The sequence below is a fragment of the Canis aureus genome, chromosome 37 (assembly GCF_053574225.1).
Source record: "Canis aureus isolate CA01 chromosome 37, VMU_Caureus_v.1.0, whole genome shotgun sequence".
NCBI classification, from domain to species: Eukaryota; Metazoa; Chordata; class Mammalia; order Carnivora; family Canidae; genus Canis; species Canis aureus.
In genome coordinates this window covers 26341670-26364876 of record NC_135647.1, presented here as the reverse complement: position 1 = coordinate 26364876, position 23207 = coordinate 26341670, and the positions used below count along the sequence as shown (strand labels likewise).

Below are 23207 nucleotides of genomic sequence, written 5' to 3'. Positions count from 1 at the left end.
GCTACTGTAAATGGAATTGTTTTCATTTCCTTTCTCAGGTTGTTCATTGCTAGTGTACAGAAATACAACTGACTTTTGCATGTTGATTTGTACCCTGCAACTTTATTACCTCAAACTGTGTGCATAATTTTGGGGGTTTTCTTGATATAAGATCATGCCATCTGTAAGCAGAGATCATTTTAATTTTTTCCTTTTCAATATGAATGCCTTTACTTCCTTTCTCTTGCCTAACTGGCCTATCTAGAATTTCCACTCTTATGCTGAAAAAGAAAAAGTGTTGAAAGGTGGGCAAACTTATCTTGCTTCTGATCCTACAGGGAAAGCTTTCAGTATGTCACCATTAAGTGTGAGGTTAAGCTGTTGGAATTTTATGAATGTCCCTATATCAGATTGAGGAAGTTCTTTTCTGTTCTGTTTGTAGTCATAAAAGGGTGTCGGATTTTTCTTTTTCAAGTACTTTTTCTGCATCAATTGAAATGATCATATGGTTTTCTCCTATATTCCACTACTGTGGTATAGTTGATTGATTTTCATATGGTAAACAATCCTTGCATTCTGGGAATAAATCCCATTTGGACATGGTGTATAATCATTCCTTTCATATGCTGAATTCAGTTTGCTAATATTTTCTTGAGGATTTTTGCATCAATATTCACAAGGGATACTGGCCCCTAGTTTTTTTGTTTTTTGCTTTTGTATTATCTTTCTCTAGCTTTGGTATCAGAATAATGCTGACCTCATGAAATCAATTAGTAAATGTACCCTCCTCTTAAATGTTTAGGAAGAGTTTGAGAATGATTGCTGTTAAATCTTCTTTAAGTGTTATGAAGAATTCACTGGCCATAGGTCCTCTATTTTTTTTTTTAAGATTTTATTTATTTATTCAAGAGAGACATACACACGGGGGGGGTGGGGTGGCGCGGAGACATAGGCAGAGGGAGAAGCAGGCTCCATGCAGGGAGCCCGATGTGGGACTCAATCCTGGGTCCCCAGGATCAGACCCTGTGGGCTAAAGGTGGCGCTAAACCGCTGAGCCACCCAGGCTACCCTATTTTTTAAATCTCCACTCTAATTTTATTATGTCTGCTCTTCTGGAGAGCAGAATTTGGATTTAGTTTGCTCTTTTTTTCTTTTAGTACCTTAAGGTGTACAGATAGGCTTCTTCTTTTTTAAGGTGTATGGTTCACATTTACAAATTTCTAATGACACAGTGTTTTTGCATTGTAAATTTAGGTGTGTATGTTTAAGAATTGCTACATCTTATTGTATTTTTTTATCAATATATATTATCCATTTTTGTCTCAGCCTTTTTAAATTTAAAGTCTATTTGGTCTGATAATAAATTATCTGCTCCAGTTCTCTTTAGTTATTACTGTTTATACAGAATTATAATTTTTTATCCTTTTACTTTCAACCATTTTGTGACCTTATACTTAAATTGCGTCACTTGTAAACAGCATATAGGCATTGTTGTTGTTGTTTTTAAATACAACCTGCCAATCTCTCCTTTTTAATAGTTTTGTTCCATCCATTTGCATTTAATGTGATTACTGATAAAGAAGATTTCTGGCATTTATCTATTGTTTTCTTTATATCATATATGTTTTTTTTTGTTTTTAAGTTCCTTCAATCTTTTTGTATTAAAATATTAATAAATTACATGTCAATGTTAATAATTATGCATTTAATACTTAGTTGATTTTTTTGTAGAGTACCATTTCAATTCCTTTCCTCTTTTCAAATGTATATATTTTTTTGGTTATTTTCTTAACATTTACTTTACCTTGCAAATTACAACTAATATCTTAAACTTATAACAACCTTCTTTGGAAAAGACCAGCTAAGTTTCAATAGTATATGCTTTGTACCTCAATACATCTCCTTCTCTCCCCCTTTATACTGTATTATCACAGATTACATCTTTATATACTGTATTCCCATTAATATATATTTATAGTTATTGGTGTATGCATTTTATTAAATAATATAGCAAACATTACAAATAATACCCAAAGTACACTAACACTGGCTTTTATTTTATTTATTTATTTTTTAAGATCTTATTTATTTATTCACGGGAGACACAGAGAGAGAGAGAGAGGCAGAGACACAGGCAGAGGGAGAAGCAGGCTCCATGCCGGGAGGGAGCCCGATGCAGGACTTGATCCCGGGTCTCCAGGATCGCGCCCTGGGCTGAAGGCGGCGCTAAACCGCTGAGCCATCAGGGCTGCCCAACCCTGGCTTTTATATTTACTTCTGTAGTTACTTTTACCAGTGTTCATGTTTTATGTAGGTTCAAGTTGCAAACATTTCAACCTGAAGGACTACCTTTAGTATTCCATTTAGGACAGGGCTACTGGTAATGAACACCCTTGGCTTCCTTTTATCTGTAAATATCTTAATTTCTCTCTCATTCTTGAAAGATCATTTTGCAAGATATATTCTTTGTTGAGTTTTTTTCTTCTTCTTCCAGGATATTAAATATGTCGTTCAACTTCTTTCTGTCCCCATTTTTTAATGAGAAATTATCTCAATATTTTTGAGGATCCCTTGTGCATGGCAAGTTCCTTTTCTCTTGTCTCTTGTCTTTGGATTTTAACAATTTCACTGTAGTATGTTTTGGTGTGGATCTCTTTCAATTTATCATTCTGGGAGATTATTTAGTTTCTTGGATATGTATATTTATGCCTTTCTTCGTATTTGGAAGGTATTTGGCCATTACTTCTTCAAATATTTTTTCTCATGTTTTCTTTCTCTCTTTTCTTGCTGGTACTCCTACAATGCCTATGTTCTGTATTTGATGGTGTACTTCATGTCCCTCAGGCACTGCTAATTTTTCTTTATTCTTTTTTTTTTTCCGGCTCCTCAGGCTATATAAGTTCAATTATCTTATCTTCAAATTCATTGATCTTAAGTTTCATTTGTTCAAATATGCTATTCAAACTAGAAAGTTCAAAACCCTACAGTGAGTTTTAAAATTCAAATTATCATATTTTTCAGCTCTGGAATTTCTCTTTTTTTAAAAAAAAAAATCTTTCTACATCTCTATTGAAATTTTCATTTTGTTCACATGTTATTTTCCTAATTTCCTTTAGTTTCTATCTATGGTTTCCTTTAATTCACTGCATATATTTAAGACAGTTGATTTCACATCTTTAACTAATAATTCCAATGTCTGGGCTTCCTTGGTGGTGGTTTCTACCAAATAATTATTTTTTCCTGTTAATGAGCCATTCTTTCCTGTTTCTTTGTGTATTTTGTAATTTTTGTTGAGAAGTGGACATTTGAGTATTATTTTGTGGTAACTCTGGAAATTTAATTGTCCCATTCTTCAGGGATTGCTGAATCTTGTTGAGGGCTGGATTCATCCCTTTGACTTTTCAATACTATTTTTTCAAAGTATGTGTTCCTTAATATATGTGATATCCGTAATTTCTGTTTCATTATCTCTGTTGTTAGCTAGTGACCTGATAAGGATATCCTTAAATGTTTGGCTCCCAAAAGGGAAAAGTAGACAAGTAGTGGCTCTTTAGGTCTCTTGGAAACCACTTCAGCCTGTGGGGGTTGAAAAAATGTCCACAAGCCTCTGGGCCAGTTCCTTGGTGATCAAAAGCAGCTTTCAACAATCAATACACAACCCTGATATATTGCCCACCATGGCTCCAGCATTCTGCACCAGGATTGTAAGGCTGAGGATGTGGGATGGTAGCTACTACCACTTGAAAGGCTGAAATTCTCCCAAATTTACTCTTTATCAAAGTCTTCCCTGGAGCTACAAATACTCAACTAGATTTAGTTCCTACAAATGCATTAGTTGTTGAAGTAGAAGTATTTCCTACTCCACCATTTTTTAAGACATCACTACCCTTACTTCCTCTCTCGACCCATTTTCTTAGATTAGGAAGAATGTGGTCATTTGTTGCTCACGTTTTGCTTCTATGTTCCCCTCTGTTTTTAGTTTTCTGTACTGTATAACATAATGCACATTTGCATACTAGACTCTGAGAAGTCTGACACTATATTAACCAGTCCTTATTTAAGTAGCCGTTCCCAAAGTTATTTAAGTGCAGAACCTTTTGGTTGTATTCCTATGAAGATCCCATGGAAAAGTGTTCTGTGGAGCACCAGCTGATATCTGCTTTTCTTCTTTTCTCAGGAAAGCATAAATGTTTGATTTTGTTCTCTCTTCTAGTTTCTTAGATTTTCTAGATTACTATCACAGTATTCATTTTTTTCCCCTTTTCTCACTGCATTTAGTTTTCTACTTATTTCTTCTCAACATCCTATAATTGTTGTGGGAAAAAAAATGGCCTTTTGGCTATCATAACAGAAAGGCAGTACCACCCAGGAAATAAGCCTTCTATCTTCAACATTGGTTTACCCCTAGCAATAAGTGTCAGCAACATCTTCATTTCAAGGAATCCCAATTGGCAAAAATGAAGGAAGACAAAAGCAGCTGTGAATAAGCCTATGGGTTCTACTTTGGTCCTCTAGCACTTACCAAATGTGGGATACCCTGAAAACCCAGGTCAGCTAACAAGAGTTTCTCTTTTGGCACCACAGTGTCTTTTATGTTTAATCAGGGCTCTAGCTATATCAGCTCTAGCTGGTATAAAGAAGGTACTATTGACTGTGCCCCCAAAATCAACCCCAAGACTCCTCATTTTATTACATGGCATCAAAACTCACTTGTTTCCTCAAACCAAAAACTTGGGAGTCTTCCTTGTTTCTTGACTTTCATTCACATAGCACATCAAACCCATCAGCAAATCCTGTTGCCTCTGACTCCAAAATATATCCCCAAATCTGCTATTTACCATCCTAGTCCAAGTCATCATCTTCCTTACACTTCAGCTACTTCCAGAGCTTCCAAGATGCCTTTACTCTAGCTTTCTGCAGTCAGTCTCCACAAACTTAAAGTGTAATAAACCAGATCATATCTCTCCTCTCCTGCACAGAAGGGAGGATTCAATACCAGCTCTTTATAACATTGTACACAGGTTGTCCAGCCTCACTTGCTGCCACTCCTGCTTCAGAATTTCCACTTCATCCACCATGCCTCTGTGGCCTCTTAGGACATTGTTCATTAGGTTTCTTCTACTTCAAATGCCCTCACAGTCCCTTCCCTTGTTCTTTTCAACTTACCCTTCATAGCTTGGACAGGGGATCACCAACTCCAGGAAGCTAATCTTGACACTCAGTTTGTGCTCTCCCCAGTGTGTCTATGTGTGTGCGCGCGCACACACACACACACACACAACTCTACTGACCTACCTGTCAGTTGTACTGCCCTCCTTCTTCACTGTCCTCACATCGCACATACAGAGCTCTATTTGTATACATCCTACAGTCCTTTATAACTTGTTTATATTACTTTCCTCTTCCACTACACTGTGGGTTCCTTAAGGGTAGAGATTGTTTGTGATTTTGAATACTGTATCCCCATTATCTAGCACAAGGACTATCATAGCATATGTAACATTCAATAAATGCTTAATGAGTGTACAAATAAATGAAATATACTGATACATCCTCTCATTCAAGTAGAGGGCATGAGAAGACTGACAGACAATGTCTTGATGATTATTTAATACTCAACACTGATCATATAGTTATTGAATAATAGTCTACTGTATGCCTAGCATTAGCCTAGCATATTTCTAATCATTGGAAATACAGTAGGAAGAAAGACTGATTAAAAGTTTTAGCTAATGCAGTAAGACAGAAACAGGTAAAGAAGCTTAAGTGTCAGGAAGAAAACCACAAAATTATCATCAAAAGTTATATAACCCTAAACAGAAATGTCTTATTACATAAAACAGGCATACAAATAGATAAGTCTGTAGGACCCCAACGAATATGAGTAAAAGTTGAGAAAACGAATTCTCAAAAAAAAAAAAAAAATCTGTCAAGTAAATAAGAACAAGTATTCACTGTGACTAGCAGCAGGTACTCTACTATGAGGTTTACAGATAACTATACCAAGAAATTACAGCAGTGACAGTAACAACAAAATGTTTACCTTTAACCAACTAAAACAGTTCCTAACAACTACTCTGAAAAGCAACCTGAAATATGTACTAAATTATATAGCTGTCCACGTGTATGTCTATTACAGAGTTATTTATGTTAGAAAAAAATATTTACTGCAGACTGATAATATGGAAAAGAATAAAGAAAAATTTATGTAGTGTAGATACACTACACTAGCAAAATGTGTAGTCATTAAAAATGTTGAGTGTAGAGGTACCTGGGTGGCTCAGTGAGTTAAGAGTCTGCCTTCAGCTCAGGTCATGATCTCAGGGTCCTGGGATCTACCCCCACACTGGGTTCCCTGCTCAGCAGGAAGCCTGCTTCTCCCTCTCCCTCTGCTGGTCTCCCTTGTTTGAGTGCTCTCTCTCTCTCAAATAAATAATTAAAAATCTTTTTAAAAATGTTGTGTGTTTATTGATGTGACTATGGAGAAACTGGCAGCAGTGAGAATATTTATAACCTTGACAGGTTACTATGGTAACAATATATTGAAAAGCTCAAAACCTACCATCTTCTCTAAGCAAGAATTTCTTTTCTCTTTTTTTAGAGTAAGTTCCATACCCAACATGGGACTTGAACGCATGAGCCCAAGATCAAAAGTCACATGCTCTACCAACTGACCCAGCCAGGAGCCCCTCTAAGCAAGAATTTCTACTTTTAGCAATATCCTTATACCATTAGATGAGAGTATAAGCACTTTCATTCAGGTACTGTTTCAAACAGCCCACAATGGGAAACAATCTTAAAAATTCAATATAAGAGACTTTAAATTATGATCTATCCATATAGTGAAATACTAAACACAAAAAGATGATGATACTCATGATAGATAGATACTCATGATAATGGGGAAAGTCAGATTTCATTCCTTCTCTGGGATTAGGATATATAATCTAAGGGGGAAAATTATCTGTCACACAATGTACTAACAAATATTTTTGAATGAATAAGTGAATGAGCAGGAAAGGTAGAGGGTATCCTGGCTGTCCCTTGATACACTATCACATACTCATCTTTTTTCTGATGTTCATCCTGGCTTTAGATTTGGTAGTAAGTCACATTCAATAGCCAGATAGTTCTATCTCCCTCTTTCTACAACTAGAATCACATTACATCTTAAAGGAATTCAATAAGAATTTATTGGGTAATACTTAAAGAAGGCTTTAAACTCCTTTGGGTATGTAGCCATTTTACAACTAAACCCACATTTATTACTAATGGACAAATGGAAGTGTCTGAAGTCTATTGATTGTTTTTAAAACTGTTTCCATGTTGAAAGCCAGTTTGATTGAACACAAAAGGCTTTTATAGTGGGAAAAGAGCAGATAGCCTACAAGGAAAAAATATTTAAAGGGGAAACTTGTCAAGTTTCCATTAAAAAAAAATAGGGCAATCATTTTTATTATTTTGGCTTTTGTCTTTTTTCTTAAACTATCATTTTTTTTTTTTTTGAGAGCAGGCATGTGTACCATCAGGGAAGAGCAGAGGGAGAGGGACAAAGAGAATCCTAAGGCAGACTTCATACCCAGTGCAGAGCCCAACACGGGGCTCAATCCCATGACCCTGAGATCATGATCTAAGGTGAAATCAGGAGTTGGATGCTTAACTGACTGAGCCACCCAGGTGTCCTTAACAATGAGCTAATTTTAAGTGACATCTAGACTAACGTTAGCTAGTATCTGGATAACAAATAATGCAGAAACTTCCAAACTATTAAGACAGATGGCCTAAATCACTGATACCAGCATACTGATAAACTCTTCTTTCGAAACACTTCCCACCCATCCATCTTCCTGAAGCACCTAAAAATTATTATTATGCTTCTTTCTTTAAATTAAAAAGGTATCTTTTTGAGAGAAATCTGTTTTCTGAGAGAAAACAAGACATAATACAATTTAGGAAGCTATTTAGAAGTTTGTCAAATTCTCTGAGAGATATGGGAACAGGAAAAAAAAAAAAAAAAAAAGGCAGCTGCTTCAGTAAGACCCAGACCTAAAAACATTCCAAAGTCAAATGATAATAACTCATCCACTTATAAGGTTGAAGGAGCCAGCAGAATTTGGAATTTTTTTGTAAAGATAAATCTTTGCAGATAACCTTGATCTAAATTTACTTCTCATGAATTCAAAAGTGTCTCACATTCAATACCTCTAAAGTATCTTTTCTAAAGAACATTCACACTAAGACATTATTTTTTTTTACTTAAAAAATGCATCATTTAATAAATGTTTTTTAAGGGGCGGGGGGAAGGGGCAGAGGGAGAGAGAGAGAATCTTAAGCAGGCTCTGAGATAATGACCTGAGCTGAAATCAAGAGTCAGTTGCTTAACCAACTGAGCCATTCATGTGCCCTAGAACGTATTTTAAAATATACAGATGCCCACAAAAATATTAGAAGTTGAAGAGGGAGGTGATTAAAAACAAAGACTACCAAATTGCCCTTTACCCCACAGATGAACTTAGACTCTACTGAAAACAAGACCTAAAATACACAAAGGGGCAAAACTAGGGTGAGAAAGGAAAAGATGCTTAATAAGGACAGATTTCTGAAGGAAGACAGATCTAGGTAATGGATTAGAACCCTGGTGTGCTGATACATGCTGCCATGGACTCCATCAGCATAAGGAAGGGAGGAGTATCCTACCAGAGTCTTACCCAGAGACTGCTTTTTAGTCCTGTTCCATGAATTCACAAATTTAACATGCTGCCAAAAAATGGTGCTGGGACTCCTGAGTAGTCATTTGGGGGGGAAGAATGCAATTCCTATTTTATCTAATTATATAAATATAAATTCCAATAGTCAAAGATTAAACGTAAAATTTTGTTCCAAACACCATTTGTTGAAGATATTGTCTTTTTTCCATTGGATATTCTTTCCTGCTTTGTCTAGGTACTTATCCAAAGGATGCAAAAATGGTGATTCAAAAGGGTGCATGCGCCCCAATGTTTATAGCAGCAATGCCACAATAGCAAAAATATGGAAAGAGCCCAGATTCATCAACAGATGAATGGAAAAAGAGAATGTAGTATATATACATACAATGGAGTATTACTCAGCCATCAAAAAGAATGAAATCTTGCCATTTGCAATGACATGGATGGAACTAGAGGGTATTATGCTAACCGAAATAAGTCAGAGAAAGACAAATACCATATGATTTCACTCATATGTGGAATTTAAGAAACAAAATTAATGAACATAGGGGAAGGGAAGGAAAATTAAAATAAGATAAAAATAGAGAGGGGCACACACCGAAAGAGATTCTAACTATAGGAAACCAACTGAGGGCTGCTGGAGGAGTGGTGGGTGAGAGATGGAGTAATTGGGTGATGGGCATTAAGAAGGACTTGATGGAATGAGCACTGGGTGTTATATGCAACTGACGAATCAGGAAATTTTACTCAAAATTAATAATACACTATTTGTTAAGTATTGTTAATTTAAACAAAAGAAATAAAAAAATGAAAAAATTTTAAAGTAATTAATCCATAAAAGTATAAGAATAAAACAGAATAAATTTTTAATCTCACAACAAAAAAGATCTTAACTTCTTTATCATCTATCATATAAAATATAGATACTGCAAAAGATAGATAAATTTAGTCATGGAGGGACACCTGGGTGGTTCAGCGGTTTGAGGGTGCCAAGCGCCCTCAGCCTTCAGCTTAGGGCGTGATCTCAGAGTCCCAGGATCCAGTCCCACAATGGGCTTCCTGCATGGAGCCCGCTTCTCCCTCTGCCTGTGTCTCTGCTTCTCTTTCTCTCATGAATAAATACAATATTAAAAAAAAATTTAGTCACGGACTAAATTTAAGAAACAGAAAAAGACTACCCCGCTTTTCAAAAACAAAAATTCCCCCTAACCCCTAAAAAATGATGAAAGACTAACAAGAAACTGGGAGAAAACTCATTGTAACGTATATGATTGACAAGGAACTGTATTTATTATTTCTAAAGAGTTGATAGAAATCACTAAGATAGAGATGAATAATCCAAGAGAAGACAAGTAAAAAGTCATTAATAGGCATTTCATAAAAAATAAAATATAAATGGTTCTTAAACACAGGGACTGAAGCCTAAGCCCATATTACAGTAAAAGAAATGCAAATTAAAATTACAAATTCCATTTTTTAAATTGGTGATCAATACAGTAGGTTAGTAAAAGGTAAATAGGCACTTTATGCACTGTTATTAGAAATGCAAAATGGTGCCACTTAATAATGTTTACTCTAAAATTAAAGAGGTATATATTCTCTGATCCAGCAATAATACTTAGAGAAATTCATCTTACAGCTCTTCTTCACACATGTAGAAAATGATGTAGTCCTGTTTGTAGTAGCCAAAGAGGAGGAGCAACCTATATGTTCATCCGAAGAGTCTGACTGAATAATAATGGTATCTTTAAATTAGAAATCAGTGCACAAAGAATGTAGCAACTATTTATATACTAGTATGTTGTTACTGAATAATCTCCAAGACACATTTTTACAATAGAAGCATGGTACAAGAGTATTGTTGGATACCATTTTTGCAAAAAAAGAATAATGGCAGGAAATACATAAGTTAGTTTATATTATACATGCATGTTATATAGTGAGTGTGTCACACACACACAATCTCTGAATGGTATGTAAGAAACTGGCATTGATGGCTTCTTTAGGGATGAGAACTGAGTGGCTAGGGAGAGCAAGTATGGGAAGAAGACTCTTAGTTCACTGTATATCCTTCGATACCTTTTGAAATCTGTTATATGTTTTAAATACCAATTAAATATTTTTTAAATGGAAGGGGAAAACCCATACTAAAGGTATGGAGAGTTAGAGGCACTATGATGTTATAGGGACCTACATAATGATTCTGAGTTCAACTTTATCCACTTATTTAAGGAAAAGATAAATCAACATGATATATCACATCAACAAGAGAAAGCATAAAAACCATATGATCATTTCAATAGATGCAGAAAAAGCATTTGACAGAGTAAACACCCATTAATGATAAAACCTTCAACAAGGTAGTGTTAGAGGAAGCATATCTCAACATAATAAAGGCCATCTATGAAAAACCCAGAGCTAACATCCTACTCAATGGTGAAAAACTGAAAGCTTTTCCCCTGAAGTCAGGAACAAGAAAAAGATGTCCTCTCATCACTTTTATTCACCATAGTCCTAGACACAGTAATCAATAACAAAAGAAATAAAAGGCATCCAAATTGGTAAAGAAAAAAAAAAAATTGGTAAAGAAGTAAAACATTCACTACTTGTAGATGGCATGGTATTACTTTTGGAAAACCCTAAAGACTCCACCAAAAAACTATTAGAACTGATAAGTAAATTCAGTAAGCTTCAGGATACAAAATCAACATACAGAAATCTGTTGAACTTCTATACACTAATAATAAAGTAGCAAAAAAGTACTTATGGAAACAATCCCATTTACAATTGTACCAAAAGAATAAAATATGTAGGAATAAACTTCACCAAAGAGGTGAAAGACCTGTACTCTGAAAACTGTAAAACATTGATGAAATAAACAACATGACACAAAGAAATGAAAAAACATTCCATGCTCATGGATTGGGAGAACAAATACTGTTAAAATGTTGATACTACCAAAGCAATCTACAGACGTAATGCAATCTCTATCAAAATACCAACAGCATTTTGCATGGAAATAGAACAAATAATCCTAAAATGTATATGGAACCACAAATGAACTTGAATAGCCACAAAAGACCTTGAATAGACCTTTAAAAAAAGAACAAAACTGGTATCATAATTCCAGATTTCAAGATATACTATGAAACTATTACAAATCAAAATAGTATGGTACTGGCACAAAAGTAGATACACAGATCAATAAAACAAAATAGAGCTCCTGGAAATAAACCCATGATTATATGGTTAATTAATCTATAACAAAGGACACAAGAATATGTACTGGGAAAAAGATCGTCTCTTCAACAAATAGTGTTGGAAAAACTGAACAGCAACATGCAAAAGAATGAAACTGAACCACCTTCTTGCACCATGCATAAAAATAAACTCAAAATGGATTAAAGAACTAAATATGAGACTAGAAGCCATAAACATCCTAGAAGAGAGCACAGGCAGTAATTTCTTTGACATTAGCTATAGCAACATTTTTCTAGCTATGTCTTCTGAAGCAAAAGAAACAAAAGCAAAATAAAACATAAGGACAAATCAAATTAAAAAGGTTCTAAAGAATTAAAAAATAAGCGATGCCTGGGTGGCTCAGTGGCTGACTGTCTGTGTTTGACTCGGGTCATGATCCCGGAGTCCCAGGATCAAGTCCTAACATTGGGTTCCCCGCAGGGAGCCTGCTTCTCCCGTTGGCTGTGTTTCTACCTCTTTCTCTGTATCTCTCATGAATAAATAAAATTAAAATCCTTAAAAAAAAGAAGAAGAAATTAAAAAATAAGCTTCTGCACAGTGAGGGAAACAACAAAACAAAAAGACAATTTATTGAATGGAAAAAGATATTTGCAAATGACATATCCAATCAAGGGTTAGTATCCAAAATACATAAAGAACTTATTTAACTCAACACTAAAAAAATAATAATCCAACTAAAAATGGGCAGAAGACATGAACACTTTTTCAAAGAAGACATACAGATGGCCAACCAACAGATGAAAAGATGCTTGACATCACTAATCATCAGAGAAATGCAAATCATCTCATCTGTCAGAATAGCTAAAATAAAAAACACAAGAAACAACAGGTGTTGGCGAGGATGTGTGCACTGCTGGTGGAAATACAAAGTGGTGTGACCACTGTGAAAAACAGTATGGAGATTCTTAAAAACAGGGGGCTCCCTGGGTGGCTCAGTGGTTTAGCACCGGCCTTCAGCCCAGGATGTGATCCTGGAGACCCGGGATCGAGTCTCACATCGGGCTCTTGCATGGAGTCTGCTTCTCCCTCTGCCTGTGTCTCTGCCTCTCTCTCTCTCTGTCTCTCATGAATAAATAAAATAAAATCTTTAAAAAAAATTAAAAACAGAATTACCATATGACCCAGTAATTCCACTACTGGGTATTACCCCCAAAATACAAAAACAATAATTGAAAAAGCCATATGCACCCCTTTGTTTATTGCAACATTATTTACAATAGCCAAAATATGGAAGCAATCTGTGTCCATTGGTAGATGAATAAAGAAGATGTGGTGTGTGTATATATGTACACGTATAATTCAGTCATCAAAAAGAAGGAAATCAAATGTAGAATTTAAGAAAAGAAACAAGCAAACAAAGAAAAAAGAGACAAAAAAACGGACTCAACTATAGAGAACAAACTGGTGGTTACCAGAGGGGAGGTTGTTACAGTTATGGGTGAAACAGGTGGATAGGATTAAGAGTTCTCTTATTGTAGTGAGCACTCAGTAATGGACAGAATTGCTGAATCACTATATCATATACCTGAAACTAATGTAACACTATATGTTAATTATACTGGAATTAAAATAAATAAAATTTTAAATATATATATAAATAAAATGAAGAAAACCTGTAGGGGCAAAAGCCTGGATCCAGAGCCCACCAATGTTTCTTTTCTTTTTTTTTTTTTAAGATTTTTTATTTTTTATTTTTTTTATTTTGTTTTTTTTTTTTAATTTATTTTTTATTGGTGTTCAATTTACTAACATACAGAATAACCCCCAGTGCCCGTCACCCATTCACTCCCACCCCCTGCCCTCCTCCCCTTCTACCACCCCTAGTTCGTTTCCCAGAGTTAGCAGTCTTTACGTTCTGTCTCCCTTTCTGATATTTCCCACACATTTCTTTTCCCTTCCCTTATATTCCCTTTCACTATTATTTATATTCCCCAAATGAATGAGAACATATAATGTTTGTCCTTCTCCAACTGACTTACTTCACTCAGCATAATACCCTCCAGTTCCATCCACGTTGAAGCAAATCCCACCAATGTTTCTAAATGTATCTCCAAATATAAACATGCTAGAGCCTTCAGTGTCTCACTGTAAAAACTCAGCATCACTTGAATATACATTTTTTGTTGAAATAATAATAAATGAAAACATAAATTGTTGTATACTGATAAAGATAAAACTAGGACACACTGCAAAAATCTAATACTGTCAATATCACTGAATTTTACTATAAGCTTCCAGAAAGACTTCCAATAAAACAGCAGAAAGAATACAAATTACAAGAACAAGACCGTTAGGAGGAGCACTGTCAGGATAGGCAGGAAATTGCTCACTCATTCCATAGCAATATTCTAAACTAAAATACTTTAATATACCTGATTGTGAAAAACAAAGTAGGAAAGTACAATAAATGATTTGGAAGGAGGTAGTTTCCAATTTTAGATATGGGACCCAAGGAAGGACTTTTGAGAAGGTGACATCTGAGTAAACACCCAGAGAAGGCTAAGAAAAGTGCAACCATGCAGACATGGTGAGGTGTAGGATACAATACCGCAGCACAGGCAGTGGCAAGAACCCAGGCCCCAAGGGGAAAGTGGCCTGGAACCTGAGGATCAGAGTGGAGCTAGGGTGGCCAAGATGGATCTAGGGAAGGAGAAAGGTGTGGGAGATAAGAACCCAGAGCTCAGGAGGGGTTTGTGTATGAAGTGAACAGATACTGGGGCACATGGAGCCCAAAAGCGGTATGACAACTTCTAAATTCATAGCTTTGCTTCTTCAGTCATCTTGGAAGAGACAAGAGAGCAAGGAAAAAAGCAAGGAGATGATTTAAGAAACTACTGTAACAATCCAGAAGACAGATAATGATTGCCTGGAAATTTGCTGACAGAGAGGTGGCAAGAGTGCTGGAACCTATGTGCATTTGGAAGTGGAGCCAACAGGAGGTTCCCACAGGCAGAAGGGAGATGATGAGAAAGAGTTGTTGAGGACATGTATAGAACTGCAAGAAGGTGGTTTCCACTTCCGGAGATGGGGAAGAGTGGAGAAAACGAGGGAGGATCAGGAACTTGATCCTGCCATGCTCTCAGCACCCACACAGAGCCATGGCTGAGGCAGTAAGAAATGGTGCTCTGGTGATGGAGAGTTTGTGAAGTGATCAGTGTACAGCTGACATTTAAAGCTACAAGATGAAGTGAAAGCACCAGGGGGGTGAGGTGGACAGGATAGAGAAGCGTTTTGTACTGGCCCAGCAGCACTTTAGCAGTGAGAAGCCAGAAAGGCATGAGGAGGAACACAGAGGAGGCAGGAAAACAAAGTAGGAGTGAGCACTGCCCTGCAGGGAGACATGATGGCCACACAAGTGACCATGGGAGAAGCAGTGTGGGGGTCACTGCCAACGCCACAGGTCTGGGAGTGCTAGGCTGGAAGCCTGAACAAACAGGCTCAGTAGTGAATGGGGCGGCGACATGGCCATTGTGGGAAGAAGAAGTACAGTCAAGACAAATTAAAAAAACATTTTTAACATGGTAGAAAAATAATGGCATGATTTTAGGATGATGAAAAGTTTCAGAACAAATTAATGGCATTGTATTGTTCTTTTTTAAGATTTTACTTATTTGAGAGAGAAAGAGCCAAAGCACAAGCCATGCGGGAGAGGCGGAGGGAGACGCCGACTTCCTTCCCACTGAGCAGGGAGCCCGATCGTGGGCTTGATCCCAGGACCTGAGCCCAAGGCAGACACTTAACTGACTGAGCACCCAGGTGCTCCATTGGCACTGTATTCTTGAGTGAGCTACACAGACAGACGGTTGGTCATTACAACATTATTCATAATATCCTCAAACTGAAGATGCCTAACTAACAGATGGATTAATTGCATAAATTAATACAATGGAATTCTTTATAGCAATAAAAATGAACAAACTGCTAAAATGTAACAAAAGTGATGAATCTCACAAGTATAAAATTAAGTGAGAAGAGTCAGGCAAAAGAGAATACATAGCGTATGATTACTGTATGGTTCTATTTATATGAAATTCTCAAACACTGTATCGTAAGTCAGGATCATAGTCACTGGTGTGGAAGGGAGAGGAAGTAAACGAGAAAGGGGTTGGGGTGGCCTCAGGTATGCACTGCATTCTATTTCTTTGATTGTATGGAAATTACCTAGTCCCTTTGTAATTATTTGTAGAAATATATACTTAAAATTTTATGTATGATCCTGTATATATCTTATACTAGTCAATAAAAGATATATTTAAAAAAATAAAATAAAATGCAGGTTACCCTATGATATCTGTAGCCTATCAGTGGAAGAATTTAAGTAAAGAGTGAGAATTACTCACTGTGGACACAGCAAAAAAAGATTCCTTCTTTGGGAGGGATGTTTAACTTCTAAAACCTGTAAGTCAACTTCAAAACTAAGAATTTGACAGATGAATGAAACTTCTAAAAATCTGCCAACAACATCAACAATTAGTGCTTAATATAAGGCAGCTCAAACATTCCCTCAAAAATAGTAAGATTCTTCTTTTTGTAGTAAAAAAATAACATCTTATGGAGAAGAAAGCAAACATACATCCTTAAAAATAATTTCTGATCCATTAATGACCATTTGTGCTCCTAAAGATCAAACTTCCCTATGTCTTACTTTATGCTTTTCATCCTTCTCTAAGTAATTCACAAAGAAATATTATGTGCATTATCATTTTGTCACATAATGCCTCTACCAAAATTTTATTTCTAAGAAAGAAAAAAACAAAAACAGCCAGATTTATAACATGTCACTTAGACAGGAATTTTTTTTTTTTAAAGATTTTATCTATTTATTCACAAGAGACACAGAGAGAGAGGCAGAGACACAGGCAAGGGGAGAAGCTCCCTGTGGGGAGCCTGATGAGGGACCTGAGCCAAAGGCAGAAGCTTAACCACTGAGCCACCCAGGAATCCCTAGACAGGAATCTTGATATGGTTGTTTCATCCTCACCCCTCTACCCTCAAATTATAAAAAATTTCCTGCCAAAAGCAAAAACAAGCATTCAAATGCAGTTTGGTGCTTCTGTTACATAAATTTATGTCAAATCTTGGCTTCCTTCTCCTGGCATTTCTCCATAATAAAGTGACAAAAATGTTCATCATAAGAATATTTTTTGAGACAAACTCACAGTTAGTGGCTGCTGGAATCAGTTCTTTGTACTCACCAGGGAGGGTAGATAAGGATGAGGTCTTGGGGATGTCCCTTGAGGTGGTGAGCAGTTTCCTTGGTGAACAGAACCTTTAGGATAGGCCTGGGGGCCTCACCTTGAGAAGAGCTGTTGGCCTGCAGCCCTGCTAAATGCTCACACATGGCAACTTGGATGGCGCATTCCTCATGCAGCTCCAGAATTTTTACAAGTAACACACCAGATCTTCTACCTATAAGGTAAAGGGGAGAAAAAGCAAAATGAAGTATAATAAACATATGGTCCATCTGTGAAAAAAAAAAAAAAAAAGCTATTAAGATAGCTTTATCACCTTGAGAAAATGGACTGTGTACTTTTGCAAGGTAAAGTATGGACTCTAACACATTCACTGTAACATCTTTTTAATTAAGATAATGAGTGTCGCATTTTAAACAACATAAAAAGCAGTCTTTCATCATAAAGAAATAGTCTTACATATACAAACTCAGACCCATCATTTCACAGAGCATGTTTTTATACCAAAACTTTAACTCCTCTGATAACCACAACAAAGGGAGTATAACCACTTATTAATCCTTCTTTCTTATATGCTCCCTCCACCTCATTACCTGCTTTGATTCCCTACTTTAGAAATGATACAGGAGACTTGCTGGTTGCAACTGTTCTAATGATCATAAAGGTTAAGGGTAAGGATTCTTGAAGAATGCTGAATATTAGGGCTCGATATTTAAATAGGTGCAATTTAATCTGAGTTGGCTCTCTGATTAAGTTGGTCAAATTAGATAGCATTTCAACACCTCAATTTTCTCATGTATAAAATGGGGATCATGTCACCTGCCTCAAAGAACATTTTTAAGAATGAAATGAGAGAAATGAGGTTGACAGTGTGTGTAACCTAAAACCTTGACGTGTCCCAGAAACTGTGCCAAGCACCAGGAGACCTAAATAAGGATGCATACCTCAGTACTGTTAATAAGAGCAGAAAACTGGACCCAGCACAAATCTGTAGAAGGGTAAACCATGCTGTGTGCACACAACAGAACACTATGCAGTTAGCAACAGTGGGCGTGGGCCGGGTCTATATGTATCAGCATGGAGAGAACTCAGAAACAAGAGGGGATAAACAAGATAGGAGAGTAGGATACCCATAACGTTATTTTTTAACACAGAAAACAATAAAATATTGTTGCAGATATATATATATGTAGCACAAGTATATAAATATGACTAGCAGGATACACAGAAACACATCCCAAAGGATAGAGAGAGGAACATGACTCAGGATTTCACACTTAATGTGTCACATTGTTTCTATTATAAAAATATGTGAATCAAAAAAAGACAAAAAATTAAAATGTTATTAATTCCAGGAGATGAGTACACTTAGGTTTTTCTATTACTTTGTTTCTTAATTAAAAAAAAATGAAATAACAAAAACTAAGTGTCTCCTATGGTACCCTGCTAAAAACATAATGGACACTGACACAAGTTTCTCTACCACTTTAGCCAACTGGTTAATAGTGAATAACAAAAATTAATATTTAGATAGCACCAAAGTTTTAGTTATATAATTTAATTGCATTTCCACTTCTTTCTCCCCTTCACTTTCTCTTCATTTTCCACTCACCCCTAATTTTCCATTCCTTCCTTTCTCTAAGTGCCAACAGCATGTGTTCACATATTAAGCAAGGCCACACCACTGAGCACCATGTTGAACTGCTGTTTCCTAAGGTATGTACCTATCTTGCTACTATTTCTTAAGGTAGGGAAGGAAACAGAATGGGGGAAGGATATGAATAAGCATGTCAGGCTGGTGGTACTAGTCACTGCGCGGGGGTGGGGTGGGTGGAGGAATGAAAACAAGTACCACAGAAAGGCACTACTAACTAGGAGGTAGGCACAGAGTCTCTTCTGCACAACAGCTGTTACTTTAATAAAGTGGTTCATCCTCAGGTGGTGAACAGGAGAAGTCAGGATAACATAAAGATCAGTCTGGTTCATGGACCATTTTTCCCATGCAGGGCAGCCCAAGCAATGGTTGGAAAACTAGGGTCTTCAGCAGCAAAGAGAAATGCCCTAGGTTTAGGGGCTGTGCTAGCCAGAGCAGCATTCATGTGTGTTTTTGCAGAATTCTTAAAACGTGCACCTGCAGTCAGGGCTCAAACCCAAAACTATGCAGGAGGCATGGCAGCTGTCCCATCACCAGTGAGAGCAGCTGCTCTTCAGAACAAGCAGGCCCAGGAAGCCAGGTGGTCCGTGGGAGCTCGGGTCGGCCCTGGGAGCCTGTGGCCACGCTCACTCACCTGCCTAAGCAGCACAAGCTCCCTCCTTGGGTGCTAGCTATTACCTTGTACAGCTCTAAAAGTAAAATGGGTTTTTAGTGGTCTGCCCAACTGACAGGCCCCAAAGACCTTCAACAGATTTTATAAAGGCAAACACTATAGAAACACAGTTATCGTGGCAGAAATACCGATATACCTAAGAAGAATCATACTGCTCCTAACTACACTCTCTGAAGATTTTTATGATATCTCCCGGCAATATTCCTCAACTATGATATCTGCTGAGGATATATAGCGTGAATAGCTTGTAAGACAAACACGCTTCATGGCATTACTGCCACCGCAGCGCAGGCCCTGCAGCACGGAGCAGACGTGCTGGTGCCACCCTGCAGCCCAGCATACCACGGCACGGGACACGCACACTGTATGGCATTACCATCACCACAGTCACAAAGCCCTGCAGTGTAGAACACACGCCTTATGGCCCTACTGTTAGAACCCTGGTGTGCCGCAGTGTGAACACCCCATCTGGTAACCGTCCCTCATGTGGCAGTGCAGAATGAACACACCGTGTGGTACCAGCGTCCGAGTCCTGGTGCACCACAGCATGCCTGGGAATGCACATCGGCTCCGACAGGGCCACAACGGCACAATCTTCTCCAAGAAGTGCCCTCAACCCTCTCATACAGGATGTTTTCCAACACAGCCTTGGGAGAAACCAGTGGCCTGCCTTCCCTAAAGAAATTAAAGCTGCGGAATTTCCACTTTGTGTGAGGGATAAAAAAGTAAAGAACAACCTAAAACAAACTGTATTTGAGGCAAGCTTTCAATCAGGGTATAAGAAATACTGGTTTTACAAATTAAAATTAAGTGGGTAGGACATAAAAGGCACTTGTGTGACAGCGAGGCAGCATTTTCCATACATGCTGTAAGATGCAGCCGAAACCTTACATTGGCCAGGAAGGGTTTACTGAATCCCAGCCAGAAGCAACTACTCCTTCCCTTTTGAAATCCTCAAATACCTTATCTGTACTTATGTTCTTTTCAACAGTGTCCTCATTTTTAAATACATACAGCATTAGCCCTTCTCAAGAACGCTGCAAAGATCAATAGAGAGAACACAGAAAGCCAGCAGTTGCTGGGCCTGCTCATCACACATGCAGAGTAAAGGCAGCCACTATCACCATGGTCACTGCCATTCCTACTCCCAAGGCATTTTCAAATCCATTATCATACCTCACCTACAATAACCCTATGAAATAGGTAAGGAAGATATTAATCTCCCTTTTTAGGCAGATAAGAAAGCTAAAAAAGTTACTTGCTCACATGATTTTCTTAAGATCACAGAGAATTACTGGCCGGTCTAATCCTAGAAATTGAATGTCCTTACAAGTCACTGACTAAACTGTCTCTTGGGTAAATGCTGGTTAGGAAAATGTGAGTGATGCTTTTTTCCTATTTTACTATGTTAAAACGTAAGACTTGCTTAAAACGTAAAGAAAGCACATCCAGTTGAGAAGCAGAGGCTGCTGCTATGGCTGGACGTGGTCAGAATGTCAACACTGATCAATATACTGTAAAAGAGGAGGATAACTTTGTCACAGAACTAAATACTGAACAGTAAGTGCCACAAAGATTGAATGGAGAGCATAAATATTCCTATGTAACACCAAAGACTTCTAATGATTAAGAAACAGGAATAGGGATCCCTGGGTGGCGCAGCGGTTTGGCGCCTGCCTTTGGCCCAGGGCGCGATCCTAGAGACACAGGATCGAATCCCACGTCAGGCTCCCGGTGCATGGAGCCTGCTTCTCCGCCTCTCTCTCTCTCTCACTGTGTGCCTATCATAAAAAAAAAAAAAAAAAAAAAAAGAAACAGGAATAAAAGGATTCCTACGGAAAGTATACCATGTGAGAGAGTAATTTCTATCCATATATATGAATAGCAGACAAAACAATTCTTAGTTCAAAGGGAAAATTTTTAACCTAAAGGCTAACATTTGCCAAATGAATGAATGATTTATCAGCTAACTTTTAGAGAGAGAGAGGCAGAGACATAGGCAGAGGGAGAAGCAGGCTCCATGCACCGGGAGCCCGACGTGGGATTCGATCCCGGGTCTCCAGGATCGTGCCCTGGGCCAAAGGCAGGCACTAAACCGCTGCGCCACCCAGGGATCCCGTATCAGCTAAAAAAAATTCTTTAAAAATTCTGGTCTTAAATGACTGAGAGGCCACAAAAGAATCAAATAAATGATAAAAAAAAAATGTATCTGAGACTACTGGGTTAAATGACTTATTTGAAATATACAGGTATTTACTTGGAATGTACAAGGAGCCAAGGTCCATTTACATGCAGTTCAATTCAAATCCTCCTAAGGAGGTTATGTTGGTAAATTAATATATATTATGATGATAACTTTCAAGAACATTTATACAAGAAATACATATAAGAAATTGATGAAAACTATGTAAGAAAGTACCAAGTGAAATGAGTTAGCATGTGGGGAGAGATAATGAAATGATCTTCCTACAGAGGACAGAAACACCTCTAAGTTTTTCTAAGAGAAATACTTTTCATAAAGCACTATAAGTTACTCCATTTAATTACCCAAACATTAGCTACATAGTAATTTGGAATTTCACTCTACGTTATTACTCTGTCTCTCTTTACCTTCAGATGTATCCCATTAGGCTAATCTATACAGTGTTTTGCTTTAAAGAATATGGCCTACTATTCTGTGAAACTGGTATTTTTTCTTTCCTTTGGGCCTAAACCACCAATAAGTGCCCACCATTCCTTTTTCCCTCAGTCCTCACCCATCATGTACTTACACACAAAGACACAGGAAGACACACACACACACACACACACACACACACACACACACACACAGAGGCTGGGGGTACAGCACAGCAAGCCTCAGGGATGGACATCAGGGGATTTTAAAGTCCCCCTGCTTCCAGTACAGGTAGGAGCTGTCCCTTAACAGATACTCCGACACGGTTACCATTAGCTGTGATTGTTACAACTCTCCTGGTTGTATTCACTCTGGATTACGGTAGTATAATCAGGTCACATTTTACTCTTTTTAAAGGTATTTTATAGCTTTTCCCCCCACTCCTCAAAATGATATGCGCCTCTAGTACCAAAATGGTCCTACGTGTATGCTTTTGTTAATAACTTGTGAAATTTTAAATAGTACCTTTCATTAACTCGTTCTATTCTATTGACTTCTGGTGCATGCATGTGTGTGTGTGCGTGTGTACACAGATACACAAAATATATGAATTTATACTTATGTATAAAACCAAAGACTTTAAATGTTTAAAGAAATAGGAATAAAAGAATTCATATAGAAAGCATACCACAGGATCTAATAATTTCTATCCATATATACATTTATGAATAGCAGCTAAAACAGTTCTTAAAAATGGAAATCCCAACCTTGTAAAATGAAAAAGGCCTAGAATCCTAGGAGTACATTTGAATATCTCTATCCTCAAGTTCAAATGATTGGCTACAGTGCTTCTTATGCTCAGCTAGGCTCTCCAAATGCCAAAAGAAACAGGATGGTATTCTGGTGGCTTCAATATCCCCACTAGACGTCTCAGCTTTCCCCAAAAGTTCATTCCATCCCTCCAGGGAAGAGTCCACTCCTATTCTGGCTGAGAAAAAAAAAAAATGCAGTCTGACTGGGCCTGGTGGCAGGCGAGAGGAGATCAGATGACAACGGTCAAGCAGAGAAAAGACAAGGTCTTACACCATTGTGTAGACTTGGGTTATTTCCTCCGACTATGATG

At 37.4% G+C, this 23207-nt stretch overlaps 1 protein-coding gene across 12 annotated transcripts in view; it reads right to left on the bottom strand.

Moving 5' to 3' along the window:
* The window catches only part of SPIDR (scaffold protein involved in DNA repair), a 452576-nt gene that overhangs the window by 258109 nt on the left and 171260 nt on the right, over positions 1–23207 (bottom strand). For all 12 annotated transcript variants that reach the window (XM_077885985.1, XM_077885987.1, XM_077885986.1 and 9 more), the window contains one exon: positions 17144–17357. In XM_077885985.1, the coding sequence (XP_077742111.1) occupies positions 17144–17357 (214 nt within the window). The remainder of the gene's footprint in view (positions 1–17143; positions 17358–23207) is intronic.